The 19,765-nt window shown below is 43.8% G+C and overlaps 2 protein-coding genes across 3 annotated transcripts in view; one reads left to right on the top strand and one right to left on the bottom strand.

Annotated features, from left to right (window-relative positions):
- Positions 1-5,654: 5,654 nt before the first annotated feature.
- On the bottom strand, positions 5,655-8,506 carry SMYD3 (SET and MYND domain containing 3). Its single transcript, XM_085615774.1, has one exon. The coding sequence runs from the start codon at positions 8,214-8,216 to the stop codon at positions 6,927-6,929; it is 1,290 nt and encodes a 429-aa protein (XP_085471900.1). The 5' UTR covers positions 8,217-8,506; the 3' UTR covers positions 5,655-6,926.
- A 97-nt stretch (positions 8,507-8,603) lies between these two features.
- The window catches only part of LOC146808975 (uncharacterized), a 172,456-nt gene continuing 161,294 nt past the window's right edge, over positions 8,604-19,765 (top strand). Inside the window, exon 1 of one of the 2 annotated variants that reach the window (XM_085615773.1) lies at positions 8,604-9,019. In XM_085615773.1, coding sequence (XP_085471899.1) covers positions 8,837-9,019 — 183 coding nt within the window. In that variant the 5' untranslated portion in view covers positions 8,604-8,836. The remainder of the gene's footprint in view (positions 9,020-19,765) is intronic. The other variant, XM_085615772.1, reaches the window with a different exon arrangement.

Raw genomic sequence — 19,765 nt, 5'->3', positions numbered from 1 at the left:
TTTTATGACACATATCCGACAGATTTCAGCCTCATGTTTCTGGAAGCTACGATCCTTGAGGAAGGTCTTACTATTTCTGCCTGAGGAGAGAAGTAAGATCATCATACAGGCCCTTGTAACCTCCCAGTTGGACTATGCGAACAGCCTTTGTATTGGGCTCCCGGCATATCTGGTTCACAGGCTAAAGACTGTTCAGAATACAGCGGCAAGGCTGATCTGCTGTGTGCCCTTTCGACATTATATTTCCCCTCATCTGAGACGGTTACATTGGCTCCCGATGATCAAGAGGATTTAGTTCAAGGCCCTGACCTTGGCTGTTAGTGCCACAAGAGGCCTTGGCCCCCTGCTATCTCAAGCAGAAGCTCAGCCTTTATTATCAGGATCGCGTACTGAGATCTAGGCACTGGAGTCTGCTTCCTGTGCCACGATATGTCAAAGAGTGTCAACGGGGAAGGTCTTTTTCGGTCAGGGCAGCTGAACCCTGGTATGTCTTGTCCACCCATATGCGTTTGATAAAGTCAGAACAAGAGTTCAGGAAGGCCGTAAAGACTCTGCTCTTTTCGCAATGTAGTATTCCTACAGTGAATTTTGCTATCAGTTCGCATTAGCGCTGGGACACCTCCACTGAGGTAGCTGTTGCACTTTATAAATGCACATTGATTGATTGACGGAAACAGGAGTCGTTTAGCATTCGCTCGCTGACTTATCAGTGCAGCTGGCTTCGTGAGATGAGAATAGCAGACTTTGTGATTACATTGAACATCAGCGCTATAGTTCAAGTAGGCATGTGGCTGCGTGCCATCTCTGAAACTCTAAATAGGTTTTATTTTCTTCTGTTCCAGAATTAGACTAGCACATAGGAGGTGAGTGGTTCGACTCATTTATGCTTTTGGTGAAGTTGGTGCTGCGCTTTTGTCTTTCTTGTGGTCATAATTCATAGTGTGTGCACTAAACTGGGATTCTGGTTTTAAATAAATATTTTTTTTTAATGTATCTATCTTGTTCTAGTGTTCTTGAGTGTGAAATTCTTTATTGAAAGAAGGTTTGGAATTCCACTAACTAGCCGTGTAACGTCTCATGAGATTTATTGTTACCTGAACTCTACAATATTGGTCAGTGGGATGTGGAATGGTTGTAGTAAAACTGTTTTTCAAATTCAGGTTAGCACATTATGTCTTTGGTGCCTAGATGTCTAGAAAACCAAAATCCATCCTGTGAGGGCCTTTCACTACCACCAGAGTACTCCAAGGGTATGTCTTAAAGAATGACGTGAGTGGTAGGTGAAAGACTGGGCAGGTACACCTGTATGTTCCCTGCCCATGTAGTGAAGAATACCCCTGTATGTTTCCACTACCTATGAGGTTTGCTCTTCCTGTAGGCTAACATGGGGAAATGGTTGGAATTATGTCAAGCTGCAATAGTGGATTGCAGAGGAGCAGCCTCATTGTGTTACCTATCATTGGATTCACAATGACAAACCCTTTTCTGTGGTAAAGGTAGTTTTGTCATTACTAGCTTAGAAATTCCTCTCCTAGAAGGTGGGCAATTCCCTGCTCTAAAACTCTTTGTGTGCCTGCTTGACTCCAAAGCACAGTGGAGGCTGGGGGAAAACATCTGGGCATTCCCAAGCGACAGCTATAAAAAATGGGCATGCAACTGGAACACCTAAAACAATCATGTAAGCACCCCTTCCTGGCATGTGTAGCAAGGGCACAAATACTTTCCCACTGCAGTATAGGGGGGGGAAGGGCCCAGAGTCTTAAGGTCATGAAAAGAGTCCGTGAAAAAACCAGGACGACAAAAAGCAAAACGTTCTAGGAAAATTCCCCTAACAAAGGCAATGACCAAAAGGAAAATGTCAGAATACCTTCAGGTGTTTGGATTCACATAGAAATCATAAAAGATATTAAGTATGCATAAGATATCAGTGGGATGTCTGAAAGAGGGTGTGTTTCCTGCCTTTGACATTATGTGTATGAGTTAATATTGTAACATGGGAGAGCATGTGTTTTGGTAATACCTATTTAGTTAGATGGTTGTTTCATAATATTGGTTAGTTTGAGGTAAGTGCCCAGACACGGACCGAAGGTAGTCTCATTAGGTGTATTTTTAAATAAAACTACTTCTATTTAGAAGGCTTACAAGTCTACAAAGCAAAAAAAACATAAATAGGTAAGTTATAGTCTGTGTGCATTATAAGTTTGGCTCCTATGTAGAAAAAAATGTAATTTGGATTCAATCACAAATTTGAGGTCGGAGTAGTAATATACTGTTATTTGAGTAGTTCGCATGAGAAATGGGGCCAATAGGTAGACATGGTAAACTGTTTTAGATAGCGCCTTCAGACCTCACTGGCTAAGTTACATAAATGTTTCACTTCAGGGTGGACATGTAACTCCTCTAATAAAAAAAATATAAAAAATAAATCAGGATTTATAAAGTGCATGGCTACTCAGAGTGTCCGGGTCCAAGGAATAGACCACTAAAGCACAACCAAATTATTGAAAGACAGATTTGAATAGCGATAATTTAAGATTTCGCCTGAAGCAATGTTCATTCTTCATTGTTCCTTAATCCAAAAGAAGGGCATTACAAGCATGAGCAGCAAGATAGGAGAAAGATGTATAACCTCATTACCTTCTCAAATTTGAGGTACAGCAGCCGACACTGCACCCGGGCAGCGGAGAGATCTTCCAGGGAGATAGGGGGTGTGCCTGGCAGACAAGTCCCTTGGACACAACTGATAAAAGGTTCAATTGGCCATTGTGAGACTTTTAAACGATTTCTCTCTCTGATGGGCAATGGGTGGAGCTCCTTTAGATACAGGCGGATGTGCACCAACCTAGGGACTTTTAGTAGTACTCGTGTGGATTTTTTCAGACCAGCTGACGCCTCCTCAGCAGGTAGTCTGACAGACTTAGGTAAAGGGTATTGGCATAATCAAGACAGGAAGTGCATGTATAACCGTTTTTGGGCCTGCGGAGAGAGTAAGTACAAATATTTCATTATTGACTTTAGTAGACCAAAACACGACCACACCACTGCTGCAACCTGTGCGCCAAAAGAAATAGGACCATCGAACTTAACCCCTACGTTTTGGGCTATTGTAGCAGTGGCCGATGGGGTGGGATGTAGCTAGGCCAGCAATCCCCATCCCAAATTGGTCTGGAGAGCCGAATAGCAGAATCTCAGTTTTTCTAGAATTGCAAGTCCGCATCCATCGGAAACCAGCCGACAAGCAGTTCTTGAACTTGCTAAAAGAATATATTGAGTTCCTATCCAAAGTTAGAACCAGCAGAGTGCCATTAGCATATGATGCTACCTGGACAACAAAGTACTTCCCCAGTGAGACCAAGGGGGGAAGTGCGACATGTAAATATTGAAAAGCATAGGGCTCAGGGCAGAGCCCTGAGGTACTCCGAACTTTATCAACTTAGGTTCAGAAACAAACATTGACACCCAAGCCAATTAACTTGTATCGGCCAGGAAAGAGCAGATCCATGCCAGTGCAGAGCTGCAGATGCCTGTATTTTCCAGATGTTGTAGAATAAGTGAAATTGGGAAAAATTTGTGCAAGTCCAAGTTATTAAGCATATCAACAACAACCTTTACCAACTATCCCCAAGTTGCTTATACTGTTGAAAGGTTACATTATTGTTCTTCTTGTGGTTTTATTATATTGTTATCATAAACGTATATATGTGTTGCAAAAAAGATGTAATAAAGGTATGTGCTGCAGTGGTAAATTAAAGAGGCATATTACAACACGTTGTAAAGTCATTAGTGGTAAAAAAAAAATGTGCAACATACCAGGCCAAAATAGGCTGTGTTGTATTAACTCACATTGGTCTACGGTTTGTACACTTGTCCTGATGTCCGTAGTTAACAAAATCTTGCTATAATTTGCCATTCTTCACATATTACCGAAAAATGATGAAAGTCCTTGAACTGTTTTTCTAGAACATTATTAGTGTTTTAGTCTCTTCTATCATGGTGTCAGGGACGTAAAGATTGTACAGAAATAGTCACATTCCACAAAAGGTGCTAGTATAGTTGGTGGTCACATCCCTAGATCATCTTCCTAGGTGGAGATCACACTTACTTCCAGCAAAGGGCCTTTTGTTCCATTTCCTGAGTGCAATATTCACCTCCCATCAGGCTACTTGGTTACCGTTGGGAATTATCTCTGAAATGGACACTAGAGGCTTTAGGCAGAAAAATGACAACTTTCTAAAAGTGGCATTTTCAAAATAGTAGCTTAAATTCAGACTTCACAATCAGTTTGAATTTAAAAAGCCTATTAATTTGCATCCTTGAATCATAGGTCTAGCGATTCCCAAACCCAAGTTGTACATTATACGTTGTTCTAAAGTAACCCAGTGCTTTTCAGTGGGAGAGTCAGCTGTACCACAGTGAAAAGTGACTGGAGAATTTTCAGTGCCAGAACATGTAAAACTTAAGACTACATGTCCAACCTTTTCAATAGCAAGCACCTTGTACTAGGGGCATTCAGGGCCTAACTTACTTAGGGGTGGTGTACAGCTATTAAAAAAAGATGTAGGCTTCTCAAATGGTTTATTTTGCAAGATCAATTTTACTGCTTTAAAACTGCAATGCTAGGGGGTTGCATTCCACTAGTGACATTTAACTTACAGCCCCTGGGTACACAGAGTACCACATGTTAGGGACTTATAGTAAGATAAATATACCAATCAGGAATTAGCCAATTGTTTACATATACTTTAGGAGTCTGAGACCATACACTGGGAGCAGGACATCAGCGCCTCAGAGTTCAAGAGTAAACCAGCACTAAATTTAGCAAAAAGTGGGGGAAAGTATATACAGTAACATTTGTTTTCCACAAGTAAAAACATAAATGTATTTTTTTCTAAAGTCTCAGACGTATTCTAAAGCAATTATTTTCCTTTACAGCCAAGCAAGCCTGATTAACATTGCCAAAGCTTATTCCTTCATCCTTTCAAGATGGACCACTACAAGGATCACCTTCGCTTGCAGCTGCAGTTACAATTTGTGCACCAGAGAAGTGGAAAATTGTCCTTCCCTGTCCTGGTAGTGTTAACGATATGAGAAAGCATGGGGTTTCTAGACATAACCACTAGTGAAGATGACTCAGTTATGATTTTTGAGTGCCAGAAACCCACTAGATTTGGAAAAAGAATGCTCACCCACCAACCTAGTAGGTGGCATGCTTCCTCATAGGGTTCCCAACCGTGTAGCCGAGTGCCACCCGGTTGTGCTTCAATGCCTGGATTACAGCGGAGCGGGATTGGTGTTGTGTGAAGAAGTGCTGGAAAAGTGGCGCAAGTTAAAAATGTCTCTGTGAATCCTTACTGTCTGATTTTTTATTCCCAGTGGCCCCGGAAAAGGTTAAAAGAAACAGAATAGGGACAACCTCAATATTAATCGATCTTAGTTATCCACATGGTCAACGTGTTTAAGCCTCTTGAAAAATGGGTTTAGAGGCTTTCTTCAGGACTAGACTATGTGAAAACACAAAACATGGCAATTAAGCACACATCTGCCATCATTGTCATTCAAAAAGTTGCTCTACTTTTCCTAGGCTCTGAACCCATTAAATGCATGTACCCCATGTAGCATACATTATCACATGAAAAGTCTGCTACAGACAACACTTTCTTTAAAATTCAAAGTAAACTTTATTTTGTATCAATGGCAATTATTACGATTTGTACAAAAATACAAAACTTGGTAATTTTGGGCAACAAACTGCAGAACATAATCATTCTCCTAAATTACCAATAGATATGCAGGGCAATATCGCCTGCACTAAGCTGTATTATGGGCGCAACCATGAAAATCTGTTACTACTTGTGTAGGATTATAACATTTCCTACATAGGCAATTACGAAATAGCAAGAGAGAACAGGCATGCCAGTCACCAAGAACTGGCAATTATACAGAGTATACTTGACGATTTAAACCAAACGATGTATTAACACTTAATTAAAATCCACATGTGAATGGATCAAAAATCTCTAACCATGAGTTAAACCTGTACTTCCAATGACCTATGCATGCACAACCCTTTAGCGATAAATACAATAGTAATGCCCTTGATAGATGGATTGCAAAATTATATCCATGTTTTCCTTGTTGGGAGGCATTAAGATCATATAACTGTTTTAGCAAATCCGTATTAACACTCGAGTGTTGTGATCTTCACTATTCTCAACTCGATATATGAATTAATGTGTTTAGACACGGTCAGGCTTTAAATCCAAAACCATCAACAAAATAAACTAATATATTGTATAACATCTTCAAATATAATTTTCAACTTTTCATACACTATTTCTGAAATCAAAAGGTAAGTCTGGCCCAATCATACTGGAAGGACAATTAAATTGGGTATATTAGTTCTGGCACCATCCTGAACTGCCACAGTCTCATCAAAAGACTATCTACCTTTAGATCTCATTCACGTCTGTTCAGATACAATTTAGAGTAGTACTGTGTTCCACAAAAAAGCTTTTACCCGCCAGTTCATGCTGCATTCATATTTTGGAGCAGCACAGATTTGTTTTGTCCTTTTCATCTAACTTCAATGCCTATCACATGCTATTTTCTGTCTTGAGTCTAATGTACACACAGTCCTAGGTCATCTGCTTTGATGCTTTATATTGCACCTGTTGCCTAGTCTGCACCCAGTGCCGTTGAACATATTTCCCAGCTGGCTTGTCATCTTTGTTTTGGTTCAACATGCTAGGAGTCAAATCTAATTCTGCTTTTATTATTTTATGCTTTCAGTAAACCTTTTTGGTGGCCTTTTCTCTGTTGTTTTCCAGGTTGGAAGAATGTATCACTACTTCTGCCTATTATCATGGATAAGGCAAAAACCTAACACTGTGTAAACCTATTATTCGTTAAAACTGATTCAGATTTGGTTACTTCACTGTACGTTGTGCAGCTTCACAGTCTTCCAGCATACACATTAACTCCAGAGTCAGCTTGTGTTTTCTTCCATGAGTTACATTCAGAATATCAAGGGCCTCTTTCATTGTTTGGAGAGCTTCTGGCAGTTTATCGTGAAGGTGCTGCAACTTGCCCACTTTCATCAGCTGGATAGCCTTAACAGGACACATGGCTGGATAATACAATCTGTATGCTTCTAGGGTTCTTTTGCCATACATGCAGGCCTCCTCATACAAACCACCAGAAATGCAGGCATCCATGGCACAGTCAAGCACTCCAACCTGATACACATTTCCATCTTGTAGGCGGCCATCATTAGAAAGAAGGATGGATCTGCAAATGGCTAAACTCTCTTCCCATTTTCCATCAAGCTGTAGCTGCAGTGCTTTCAATTTTGCTGTTTTGGTTTCCATGGCAGCTTGTTTGTTGCCAGCAACCATTAATTTATCAGCAGCTTGTGTTTGACAATTATGACACCTGCATTGAAATGAATACTGGCGTTTCAGCTCGCTCTGTCTCTCTTTGCTAGGCATCATCAAATCCACATAGCTGATGGTGAGCTCTTCTCCTACCTGGATCTCTTTAACTGCACGAAGGAGAAGGTGTTTCCCCTCAAAAACAATGATGCAGTTTGGGGTACAGTTATGATTCAATAGGGACATGCTGGGATAGATGCCAGCACCAACATTTTGCATCTCAGCGTTACAGATGGAAAATGTGTTACAGGCCACTTTAGCAAATAATTCAAAAATGTTCAGGCCTGCAGGCAGATATGAAGGATCAGGGATTTCCGCCTTCAGATAGTACTGCAACATTATGGCAAGTTGGGTGAGGCCTTCTCTCATTTCGTCATTGAGCTCCGATATGTTAGATTGTAGGTCGGACAATGAGTAGAGCTCTTCTGAAGAGCAAGGCAATTTCTTGAGCAGCTTAAAAATTGCCCTGCCAAGGAGTCGAACAGTTTCAGCAGGCTCTTTGGGCTGAATGCTTTTCAAACATTTGCATTCTCTACAATGGTCTGGCCAGGCTCCCTTCTGACAGCGTGTGCCACAGTATTTGACAAATTTACAGCTGGAGCACCGCAAGAGACGGTCTGGCACTCCCAAGCAAAAGTCACATGCCAAGCGCCCACCGCTCTTGCAAGTCGTGTAGACGAAGGGCTCGGCTGTATACAGCAAATCCCCAGGAAGCAGGCGTGCTGTTGCTCGCAAACCATTGCCTTTACCAGGGCTCTGGAACTTCTCAAACTTCCTCTCTGCCATGGACAAGCAGGGCCGTTGTACTATGCCACAGGGGGAAACAGCCTTTACCAGTCCTCTGCCACAGGACTGAACTTTGTTTCGTCCGTGAAGCGTATATACAAAACTGAGTCACTTGTATTTTAATGCCTTCAGTTTAAGATATTTCTTCGTTACTGCAGAAATCCTCAGTGTAGCCGGAACACCTAAACCGTGAAGGTAAATTCAAAGCTGGCCAACACAACCTCCGAAGAGCACTTTGCCAGTTTAGCTGCAAAACGGATTAACCGTTTATATACCGATGAGTGAGCGTAAAGGGCGTGGCTTTTTGGTACATCCAACTTTCCTATTGGCTAAAGGTTTGAGCGGCGTCCTGCCCCGCATATCGCTGCGTCTTTCTAGTCTGTCTTTTATTTCAACGCGATGGTACTAGAAGTCACGATCAAAGAAAACGGACACCAACCCCTGATCTTTGTTTATATCTAATATAACGCTGTGGATTGGGTGCCATAGCTTGTGGGGGTTTCCATTGGCTACGTCCACATTGCTGGCCGTCGTTGCCTGACAGCCGACAGCGATTGGCTGAGTGTGACAGTCTGCCGTATGATTGGGTACTCTGTTGCGTCCAGCGCCATGACGCATTGATGTGGGACTGGGACACCCTCCTCAATCCATCGGCGCAACTCCCGGTCACGGTGTACGGTTCTGTTTCTAGCCTGTCCATCTGCGTGGCCCGGAAGATCCGTAAAATGGCGGCGGCCGACGGCGACGACTCCCTCTATCCTATCGCCGTGCTCATCGACGAGCTGCGTAACGAGGATGTGCAGGTGAGGGGCAGAGGTGGGCTTCCACATGAAGAAGGCCTGGTGACAGGAGAGGCAAGCAGGACCCTTGACTGCCGCACTTCTTTGAATGTAGTACAAGGAGGCACTGAGGGGTCCTTACTTGCGAGAAGTGGGAGCTTGGACGTTGGTTATGCGGAGGAGTAGGAGAGTGGCCTGGGAGGGGGTGGGAGGGTTGTGTCGTTTGTGTGGGAGTGACCAACGTAAAACAAGTCTTCAAAATGAATGTGTTTCAGTGTTAGTAGCGAACTTATTTTGTAGCGAATATAATTAGGCTTCCTTATTTTGTAGCGAATATAATTAGGCTTCCTTCTGCGATTTAAAACCTCTTTCTCGAGGTCGCTGTTGGATTACTTTGTATTTGCACAGTGGAACTTTGAAATTCTCGCTCCTTATATTGCCAGGTCATATGTCCAAACTTGCCCACTCTGCCTAAACAACTGCAGTTTATATAACAATTCCTTTAATTGTGCATTTTTTTTTATTTTTTATAATCTTTATTCGGTGATTAAAAAACACCATAAAAGCACATATATATACATGGATAAAAAGTCATTAAACATTAATCAATATCCTTATACAAAGTTAGTGCAAATAGAGATACCGACATTCAGGATCATAAAAAAGGAAAATCCAAAGTCTTTCATTCCTCTCCCCTAGTCATCTTTAATCGGACCGCAACCTTAATAAAATTCATAATACAGCACAATGTTAGTGGATCAGAGGCTTTTTGCAAAAAGACTAATGCGTCCCTGGCACGTTCCTGTTGGGCTTTTTTTAAAATATTTACAAGAAATCTGCGCCTGGGCATAGAGAAATAGGGACAGAGCAAAACAAAATGAAGGGAATCCTGCGGAGACCTGTTGTCGCAGCCGCAGGGTCCCTTCTGCTCAATTGACGTGGTGAAACCTGCTGGTGAAGCCAACATAAAAGGAAGTAAATTCAGTCTAAAACGGCACATAAGAAATCCATCCTGTGCATTATGCACAAGATACAGATAAGGCTCCATACCCTCCACACTCTTTACCAGATTATGAGCCCTCACAGTCTTTTTAACACCTTCAGCCTCAGCTCTACATTGGGTTTTCCGCTCTAGGAAAATTTCCCCTACTTGTTTCTTGTGCTGGGCTGAAATTGATGTGGGGTTCGTGAAGAGGTTTCCAAAGCCTAAATCTTCAAGGGTGTTTCTTACATATTTAAGCCAGGGGATGCGCATACAATGGGTCCTATCTAAGCAGTCCAATAAAATTTCTCTGCTTAGATGCGCATCTGGATTAACCCATATTTTTAGCCAGGCCACAATTGGCCTAAGTAATTGTGCATTTAAAATGTGATGCCTCAGCTGCCGCCTTTTTTTTTTTGTTGTTGTTTTTTTTGTTTTGTTTTTCTTACATGCTTATCATTCCTTAGCCGCGAAAAAGTCATAACTCTTTGGATACAGTAGTTCGTTGGTGACCAACATAGCGATGTGGAGCATGTCATAAAGTACGAGACAAATGTCTCTTGCATAAGAAACCAACTGGGGGGCATATTATCAAGAAACGGCGTTAAAATTATCGCCGCTTTAGCGTCAGAACACTGCAGCTAAAGCGGCGATAATGGGCTTGATAACATGCCCTTGAGAATTCCCATAGAAGCCCATGTTCTGGTGTCAACATGGGCTAATATTCGAATTCTCTGCGGCATATTATCAAGCCCATTATCGCCGCTTTAGCTGCAGTTTTCTGCCGCTAAAGCAGCGATAATTTTAACACCGTGCTTGATAATATGCCCTCTGGATGGGAACACGTACAAGAGCGGATTATCACATTGACACTGAATTTGTTTCTGCTCCTGGATTCTAAAGCACGCTGGGGCATATTAACAAGGGCTTTAGCTCTGCTTTTTTGGCTTTAAAAGCCAAATACATGAGATGAAAACTATTGCCCTATTTACAAGAGGGTGCTAACATGCATAATCGCATGTTAGCACCCTTTTTTCCCGACGCCTCCCTTTGCATCTCTAATGAGATGCAAAGTGGGCGTCACTGGGCAGTACAGCCTTGCAAATATCGCTGATGTGCACATCGCAATATTTACAAGCCTGCCCCAGCATTTTAGAAGACGTTGCCTCATTCACAAATTATAATAAAATGTGTGACACAATTAAAAGGCTTGCTATTAAAAAAATATCGACATTAAACAGCTGCACCAGCACGTTTTTTTTTAAATTCATTTTTTTATATAATTGAAAGCATAGGGCCAGCACTTTTCAGCGATGTCATATTGTATTATATTTTTATTTCCTTTCTATATTTGAGGCATGTGCTTGCCATAAGAAAATATAATGTTCACACCTGCTTGCCTAGGCCAGACATTTTTTGCTTTGTCAATGCTTGCTTATATTGGGATATTTAAGATTGTGTTGGTTAATATTTCTTAGCTAAGGCAACCTTGCTACTGAGAGTGATAAGGGCTCTCATCCTAGTTCTGTAGCTATGTTGTTCCTTTTGTTCCAACAGCCATATTTAAAAGGTGGTTGCTCTGTAATGAAACATTTTGCATTGAATATTGTTGTACTATTACGTTAATTTAGGCCATGGCATTGTACTATGGACCAGGCATGCTGAAATTCTTAGGTTGATTGTTTAACCTAGGTTAGGATAAGATTAGAAAATGCAAAATGTCCATACCTTCTACGTGGCTGAGTTTGAAGAAGTGTTGGATGCAGGGATAGTGGTTAGTTATTTCTAAATTGTCTGGTCACAAATTCACAGAATGCCAAATCATTGGTTAAGACTGTTAAGAGTATATTTAAAAAAAAAAAAAAAGTATTCACTTAACAGAAATAATATACGCACTTAAATTTATGGAAAGCAAATGCACAGTTGTATCCCTGACTGCGCTCTGCAGAAGGTTCTACACCCTCTCGCTCAAGTATTCTGTCCCCACCTGAGTAACCCTAAGAATTACAGTACCCCTATATCTGGTGCAGAGTTGGGAATTAGGCACCAGTGCAGATTATTGTTTTAACTCTGTGTGGCTTGGAATGCAATTCAGTCCCTTGTTCTTACTCCATGCCTCAAAAAATCATAAAGCTGTTACTAGACCTGAAGATCTAGTGACATAAATAATCTTCTCAACCTATTTGTAATGCTTTAAACTGGTTTCAAATGATATGATTTTGAGCAAATAATTTCATTTATTGAGCTGCCATTTTCTTCATTATCACACGTGAGAGCACCCTCTTATGTACGAGTTCAGCATGTCAGAGTTATGACGCCCCCAGCGCAGCGGGAGCGCCGGAGGTGCGCCAAAGGTAAGCCCGTCTGCGCCCGCCCGCACCTGGCCCGCGCCCAGCGCCAGGACCCCTGGCCCCCGCAGACCCCAGCCCACCCGCCGGACGTACGCCGCCGCCACCCTCAACGCACTAAACGCTGGCCGAATCCCAGGATGCTACCGAGCCACCCCGAGACGCACCCACGGACCCTTCTGCTGCAACGCCTGCAAGTTCCCCTGCATCCGGACCAGCACTACTCCAGCACCAACCAAGACCAAGACGAGCAACAGCAGCAGCCACCTGAAATGCATCCTGCTCAACACCCGCTCCGTCCACAGACACGCCATCGAGCTCTGGAACCTGCTCGACACAACCTCACCAGACGTCGCCTTCCTCATGGAAACCTGGATGAACGCCTCTTCAGCGCCCGACATCGCCATCCCAGACGGCTACAAGATCATCCGAAGGGACCGCATCAACCAGACCGGAGGAGTCATCGCCATCATCCACAGGAACACCATCCGCATCACGACCAACACCAACGACACCCTCGCACCCGCCGAGCACCTGCACTTCCAGGTCCACATCAACCCCAAGACCACCCTCATCTACAGACCCCCGGGACCACGCACACAATTCAGCGAAGACATCGCCGACTTCATCAGCCCGCACGCCCTCCTCTCCACTGACTACATCCTCCTCGGGGACCTCAACTTCCACCTGGAGAACAACAACGACCGCAACACCACTACCCTGCTGGACAACCTCGCAAACCTGGGACTCAAGCAGCTGGTCACCACCCCCACCCACTACGCCGTACACACACTCGACCCCGTCTTCTCATCCAGCAAGGACATCGCCTTCAGCCACGCCACCGGACTCCACTGGACGGACCACAGCTGCGTCCACTTCAGCTTCAGAAGGACCACGATCCACCACCACCAGCAACAGGTTGCACGCAGAAGCTGGAACAAGATCACAGCCGACCCGCTCGCGACCTCCCTGAGCATGAACCCTCCCACCAGCGCAACGAACCCAAGCCAGGCGGCCACCAACCTCGCGAAGTGGATCAGCAACTGCGCAAACGACCTCGCCCCTCTGAAGACCCCCGCTACCTTCCCGGAGAGCTGGAAGCACGCCGAACTCGGCGCTCTACTAAAGAAGCCATCAGCCGACCCCACCGACCTCAAGAACTACCGCCCCATCTCGCTGCTCCCGTTTCCTGCAAAAGTCACCGAGAAGACCGTCAACAAGCAGCTGGCCGCCTTCCTCGAGACGAACGGTTCCCTCGACCTCTCGCAGTCTGGCTTCCGGGCCAACCACAGCACCGAGACCGCCCTGATCGCAGCCACCGATGACATCCGAGCACTGCTTGACAACGGAGAAACAGCAGCCCTCATCCTCCTAGACCTCTCCGCGGCCTTCGACACTGTCTGCCACCGTACACTAGTGCAGCGACTCAGCAACGTCGGAATCCAGGAGAAGGCACTGGAGTGGATCATCTCCTTCCTCGCCGGAAGGACACAGAGAGTCCGCCTCCCCCCGTTCAGATCTGAAGCCACCGAAGTCATCTGCGGCGTTCCTCAAGGCTCCTCGCTCAGTCCAACCCTCTTCAACGTCTACATGAGCCCCCTCGCAGACATCGCACGCCAGCACAACCTCAACATCATCTCCTACGCCGACGACACCCAGCTGATTCTCTCCTTCACCAACGACCCCGCCACTGCCAGAGCCAACCTTCACGAAGGGATGAAAGAAGTAGCCGAATGGATGAAGAACAGCCGCCTGAAACTGAACTCGGACAAAACGGAAGTCCTCATCCTGGGATCCTCACCCTCCACCTGGGACGACTCCTGGTGGCCCCCCGCCCTAGGCAGCACACCCAAACCAACAGACCACGCACGCAACCTGGGCTTCATCCTGGACTCCTCCCTCTCCATGACCAGACAAGTCAACGCCGTCTCCTCGTCGTGCTTCAACATCCTGCGCATGCTACGTAAGATCTTCCGGTGGATCCCCACCGAGACCAGGAAGACGGTCACCCAGGCCCTCGTCACCAGCCGTCTGGACTACGGCAACTCCCTCTACGCCGGAACCACCGCCAAACTCCAGAAGAGACTCCAGCGAATCCAGAACGCCTCAGCACGACTCATCCTGGACATCCCCCGTCGCAGCCACATCTCCGGACACCTGAGAGACCTGCACTGGCTCCCGGTCAACAAGAGAATCACCTTCCGACTCCTCACCCACGCACACACAGCCCCACACAACCAAGGCCCAGGATACCTCAACAGCCGCCTCAACTTCTACGCTCCCAAACACCAGCTTCGATCGACCGGCCACGCCCTCGCCGCTGTCCCCCGCATCCGAAGAGCCACCACAGGGGGACGGTCCTTCTCCTACCTCGCCGCCAAGACATGGAACTCCCTCCCGACCCACCTCCGCCTGACCCAGGACCACCTCGCCTTCAGGAAGCAACTCAAGACCTGTCTGTTCGAGCAGTAGCGGACCCCCCTCCCCCAGCGCCTTGAGACCCTCTGGGTGAGTAGTGCGCTATATAAATGCTTTGATTGATTGATTGGTCAGCTGCCCAAAGTTTTTGGGGGATTTAATAGACAAAATTTTTTTTCCATATGTAATACAAATGTAGCCACATATAGTATACACATGACCCCTGACTTGCCTCTTAGTTAATTAACAGCATTTTCATCAGGGCAGGGGCAGGAATGTTTCTCAAATCACATGTAAAAACTGTTACTTTTAATAAATACATAACTAAAGCATGAAGTGGTAGCATACTTGTCATTTGTAATCAGCAGATTTTACATTGAAATGCCCACAAACGTTCCCATTGACATGCAGCTTTACTGATAAAATTATATAGTGTACTAACGATAATGTTTTGAAATAGTTTCTAAAAATGTGTCATTTGCACATCACGAAGTAATCTGTTCTGGTTTGTTTTGCTCCTTTTGCTCCTTTTTAACTTTTCTTGTAATTAAGTGGATGCAAACAATGTGCTTTTGTAATACCTGATATATTTTGAAATATTTGTAATATTAATTTACAGGCTATTTATTTAAGTGTTATGTGCTGAAGGAAAATAACAGATATCTTTAGGCAGCCCACTTGACAAAAACCTATTAACTCTGATAAGAGAGAGAAAAATAAACCTAATTTTCAAGCAGCAGTTAGTTGAAAGACAAACTGGCATTGGACCTCTTTCCTTGAACATTCAACAACTGTGTCAAGGTAAAAACAAGATTTAGTGGCATCTATATTGTTGATTCACTTTCTGAAAGAACCGAACACACTTGTTCCTTTCCAGCCTTAGTTTACTCACCAGATGGAACTAGTAGGTGCTAAAAATAGCTCGACCGGATACAGTTTTACTTGCAATTGTGAGTGGCAAGTAGCTTTTTGGAGAACTGTACTTAGTTTGCTTTGAGCAGAAAGTCTGACGGCTCAATGCTTGTCTTCGCTGAAGCACATCTTAATTCTTTTAGTGTATTTACTTTTTATTTTGACAACTCTCTTTATTGGGTTTTCAAAATCGTTACATCAAAAACAATGAGTTATCTATGTTGCAAAGACATAAAGGCGTTCCCATCTAGCGAGTAACCGATACCCTGAGTTATGAAAAGTGAATTATCCATCAAGAGGGAAACTGCACGTCTGAGCCATCCATTTACCCCAAATTTTCTCGCGTTTCCCTGGGCATACACATGATTTATATATAGGTTTTCCTCCAATGCACAGTAGTCCGTCCTGCTTGTCCATTCATCCATAGTCGGCAACTGTTTCACTTAATTTTTTCACTATGCTGCACTTTATTTCAGTTTTAAAGGTTAAATCAATTGCTTAAACATGCATGGAGGTGTCTATCGCGAATGAGGATCGGCAACAATAGCATCTATTATTTTGAATATATCTTGATTTTGGTCTGTATATTTTTAATTTCTCTACTAGTTTTTAAAAAGTCCTTGGATTGCATGCTCCTATAGGGTGAAACGTGTGTGCAATTTTGAAGTCTGTCTCTTTATCAAGCATGATTTGTAATAATACCTCAAGATCAAAAACTCTTGCCCTTTTCTTTGCATTGGATAATAAATGTTACAAGGTTTCCTTCTTTCTTCGAACAAGAAACAAAAATAAAATAATAAATTGAGAAAAAAATTTGATGGAGCATATTAATTTCTAATTATGTTTTGGGAAAACTTCAATCCGTATCGCAAGTGACTCATTCAAAGGAATGTTCTTAATTTTGGAGGACTCACTCCTTTTGTTTGACATTTGAATTAATAGGAGGTGTTGTTGGCCAAACCCTCACGATTGGCAAGCTTTCTCCTATATTTGAATCCAAAGACTAACAGGAGTATTAACCTTCTGGACAAGAGGGTGTTGTGCCACTAAACAGAATTCATGATTGGCTAACAACTTGGCCAGAACTTTAGTCTCAATATTATTAACAGAGATGTGTCTTTGAGTCACACCGGTCGGGAGGCTTCTGGATCACTGAGATCGTGGGCCCTCCGCAAGTTGTGTGTGAGCCCCCCTGATCTCAGAGCATCATTTTGCACGTCTAACAGTGATTGAATAAACTGTGATACATGCTTTTTGTACAGTATGAGCAGAAAACATTAAGACCGGGAGCTTTCCCTGCCGGAAGTGTCGGAATGGCCTCCTGAATTTCTTTGGCAATCAACGGTTCGTCCAGCTCCTTTTTGTCTATGTAGGTGGATTGAGGGACAGTTCGGTTCTTTACGATCAGGTTATCCTGCTTGACCCAGGGAAATGGGCGTTCCTCTTAGTGGTGGTAAGTAGGAGGCTGAAAATTCTTGTGCTATGAGATGGGAGGAGGTGACTGTTTAGCCTGTCTCTGTGGCCAGACATGGGACCAACTGGGCTATCTGTTCCCTGTTTGCTGGCTTGTGTAAGAGTTTCCCAGGCTTATTCTCTAGTTCATAGAGCTTTTACTGTGTCAAAAGGTATTCTAGGGTTCTGTTTGAGCACTTTCTGTCTGAGGGCCTGTCTCTCCATCTCTAAGCACTGTACATGCTCATTCGGGCCTTCTGTGAGTCTGTTTTCGCGCTAAGCACTTCACGTTCCAGGTCCTCTGTCTCTGTTTCTGCGTCTTTTGTCTGCGCATTGATAATATATTCTCTGCCCCAAGAGTCGCCTTGCAGGCTTCCCAAAGTACGGTGCAGGGGTCTACTGTGAAACCGAAGTTGATCACAGGATGCTTGTTTCTGGTCCGGAGAGGAGCTGGCCTGGCATTCAGGCTGGACTGTTCCCATGGGGAGCAGGGTCAAGACCGATTTGCTAAGGCAGGACTTAAACGAGCTTGGCATGCGGAGCAGAAAACACAATGGATTTAAGCCCTGATCTCTGTATTGGAGTGAATGTTTGACATTGTTCCACATTTTTTCCATCAATCTTTTTTCATTTGATGCTGAAGTAGTCAGAGCCTTGTTGACGGAAGAAGTAACATAGACACCACTCCCCCATTCGTCTTCATCTGGGCATGTTTATATTGAGTAGTACAGGGGCATGATTGTCAATGCCTGTGGCAGGATACAGGATTCCATTAGGATGTAGGTATCTGTGGAGGGCATAAGGAGATTATCTATGCGAGAGGAGGAGCCATGTGGGTGGGAATAAAAGTTGTATTCCTGCCTAAGGAAGGAACAAGCACCAAGTGTTGGCCAAGGACACGGCCCAAACCACCAGGTCTGTCGTCCGCCGTGCTAAGAGGTTGCTGGTGTCTAGCTGGGGGTCCATAGAAAGTTGTAGTCTCTACCAGTTAACGTCGGGCCCTTGGGGGATTGCAACAGCACCCCTGTGAGTGTTTGAAGTGTACTCTTCACAAGCTTTGGGGGCATACGTAGATGCTATCGTCCTGTGTGCGTTCTCTAGTCTCTGACTAGAACAACAAAGCGGCCCAGGGCATCTCAATGAGTTGCATTAACTTGCTGTGGAATGTGCTTTTGTAGGAGGATGGCTGTCTCCGGGATGTTAGAGGGTAGTCAGAATGATTTACCCCTGTTGTAACCACTGCCCTGGAGGAAAATTATTGCCAAGCAGGTGTGTTTTTTTTGTAGTAACACTACAGGTGGCAAAGTGGCACTTAGGGTGCTGAAATACTGCCCCTTCTTTTAATCTTGTCATTAAGGTCATTTGTTTTCCATGCGAGTGCAGTGACTGGCTCAAGGGGGCGGGGTTAGGAGAAGTCTGGGCTCGAAAAAATAAAAATGTTACTAGACCTGGAAGTCTAGTAACTTTAATAATCTACTCGACCTAACTGTAATGTACTTGAACCGTGAACTGGTCTCAAATTGTGTGATCCTAGGCAAATATTTTGTCTTCTCGAGCCGCCTTTTTCTTTATTATCACATAAGGTAGCACCTTCAAATATGCACGTTCACTATTTCTGCTGTACAAAAAAACTTTTTATTTACTAGACAAATGTTTCCTCCTTGTATAACAAGAATCAAGCCAATATATAGGGTACACATGATTCCTGGCTTGCCTCTTAGTTCTCTAATAGCATTGTCAGCTGGGCGAGAGAAGTAATAATTCCCAGTTCATGTTCAAAAGTCACTTTTCATAAATATATTACCAAAGCATGATGTGGTAGTGCATTGTTATTTATAGAGAGCATATTTTCCATTGAAATGGGCACAAAACTTTTCCGCTAACTTGTAGTTTTACTGATAATAGCGCATAAATTTTGGAAAATTGGGTTTCAGCAAAGAATACTTAAAAATGCAAGTAAAGTGTTCTAATTTGTTTTGATCCTATAAAAAAAAATTCACCACAGAATTACAAAAATGGGTGTTCATAACTAGTGAAATGTATTTAAAATGTTTAAACAGTTCACTTCGCTATATCAGTGTTGTGTTAGAAAAAAGGCTGACATCTTACAGCCCTTCATTGAACATGCTTTGCACAGTTCAATTGTCGCTCAGTTCACTTTACAAAATCCTCTAACTTAAGTCACAGAAAGAAAAATAAATGTAATAAGATAAGCTGACGTTTTGACCTCTGTCTCTGAAAGCCTGTAATAAAGATGCTGTTAAATCTTGTCACATTTGCTCTGCTTTCAGAGACAGAGGTCAAAAGTTAGTATGTCTTTCCTGAAGTTAGATCATTTTCAACTCACCAGAAAGTGCAAGAAGTCCCTAAAAATAGCATGTGGGCGAGTGGATTTTTCAGGCCCTGGGAGGTGTGGGCCAGGTAGGTGTGGTGGAGCCTTGCAGCATCGAAATTATACAGGAACCAAGGAAAAGTAAACCAAGATAACAGCACAACACTTTGTCCCAACCCCCAGCAATAGAAACGCCCTCTACACGCTTCCACCCCAGAAGCATCTGTCGACCTCCCTCAACATAAAATAGGTGGGGGTTCTGTAATCTGGGTTCATCCTGGCCATTTCAGACTAACATCATGTAAAGGATATAGTGGCTCTGACAA

This window comes from Triturus cristatus, chromosome 7 (assembly GCF_964204655.1).
Source record: "Triturus cristatus chromosome 7, aTriCri1.1, whole genome shotgun sequence".
In the NCBI taxonomy this organism is placed as follows: domain Eukaryota; kingdom Metazoa; phylum Chordata; class Amphibia; order Caudata; family Salamandridae; genus Triturus; species Triturus cristatus.
This window is presented reverse-complemented; position numbering and strand designations above follow the sequence as displayed.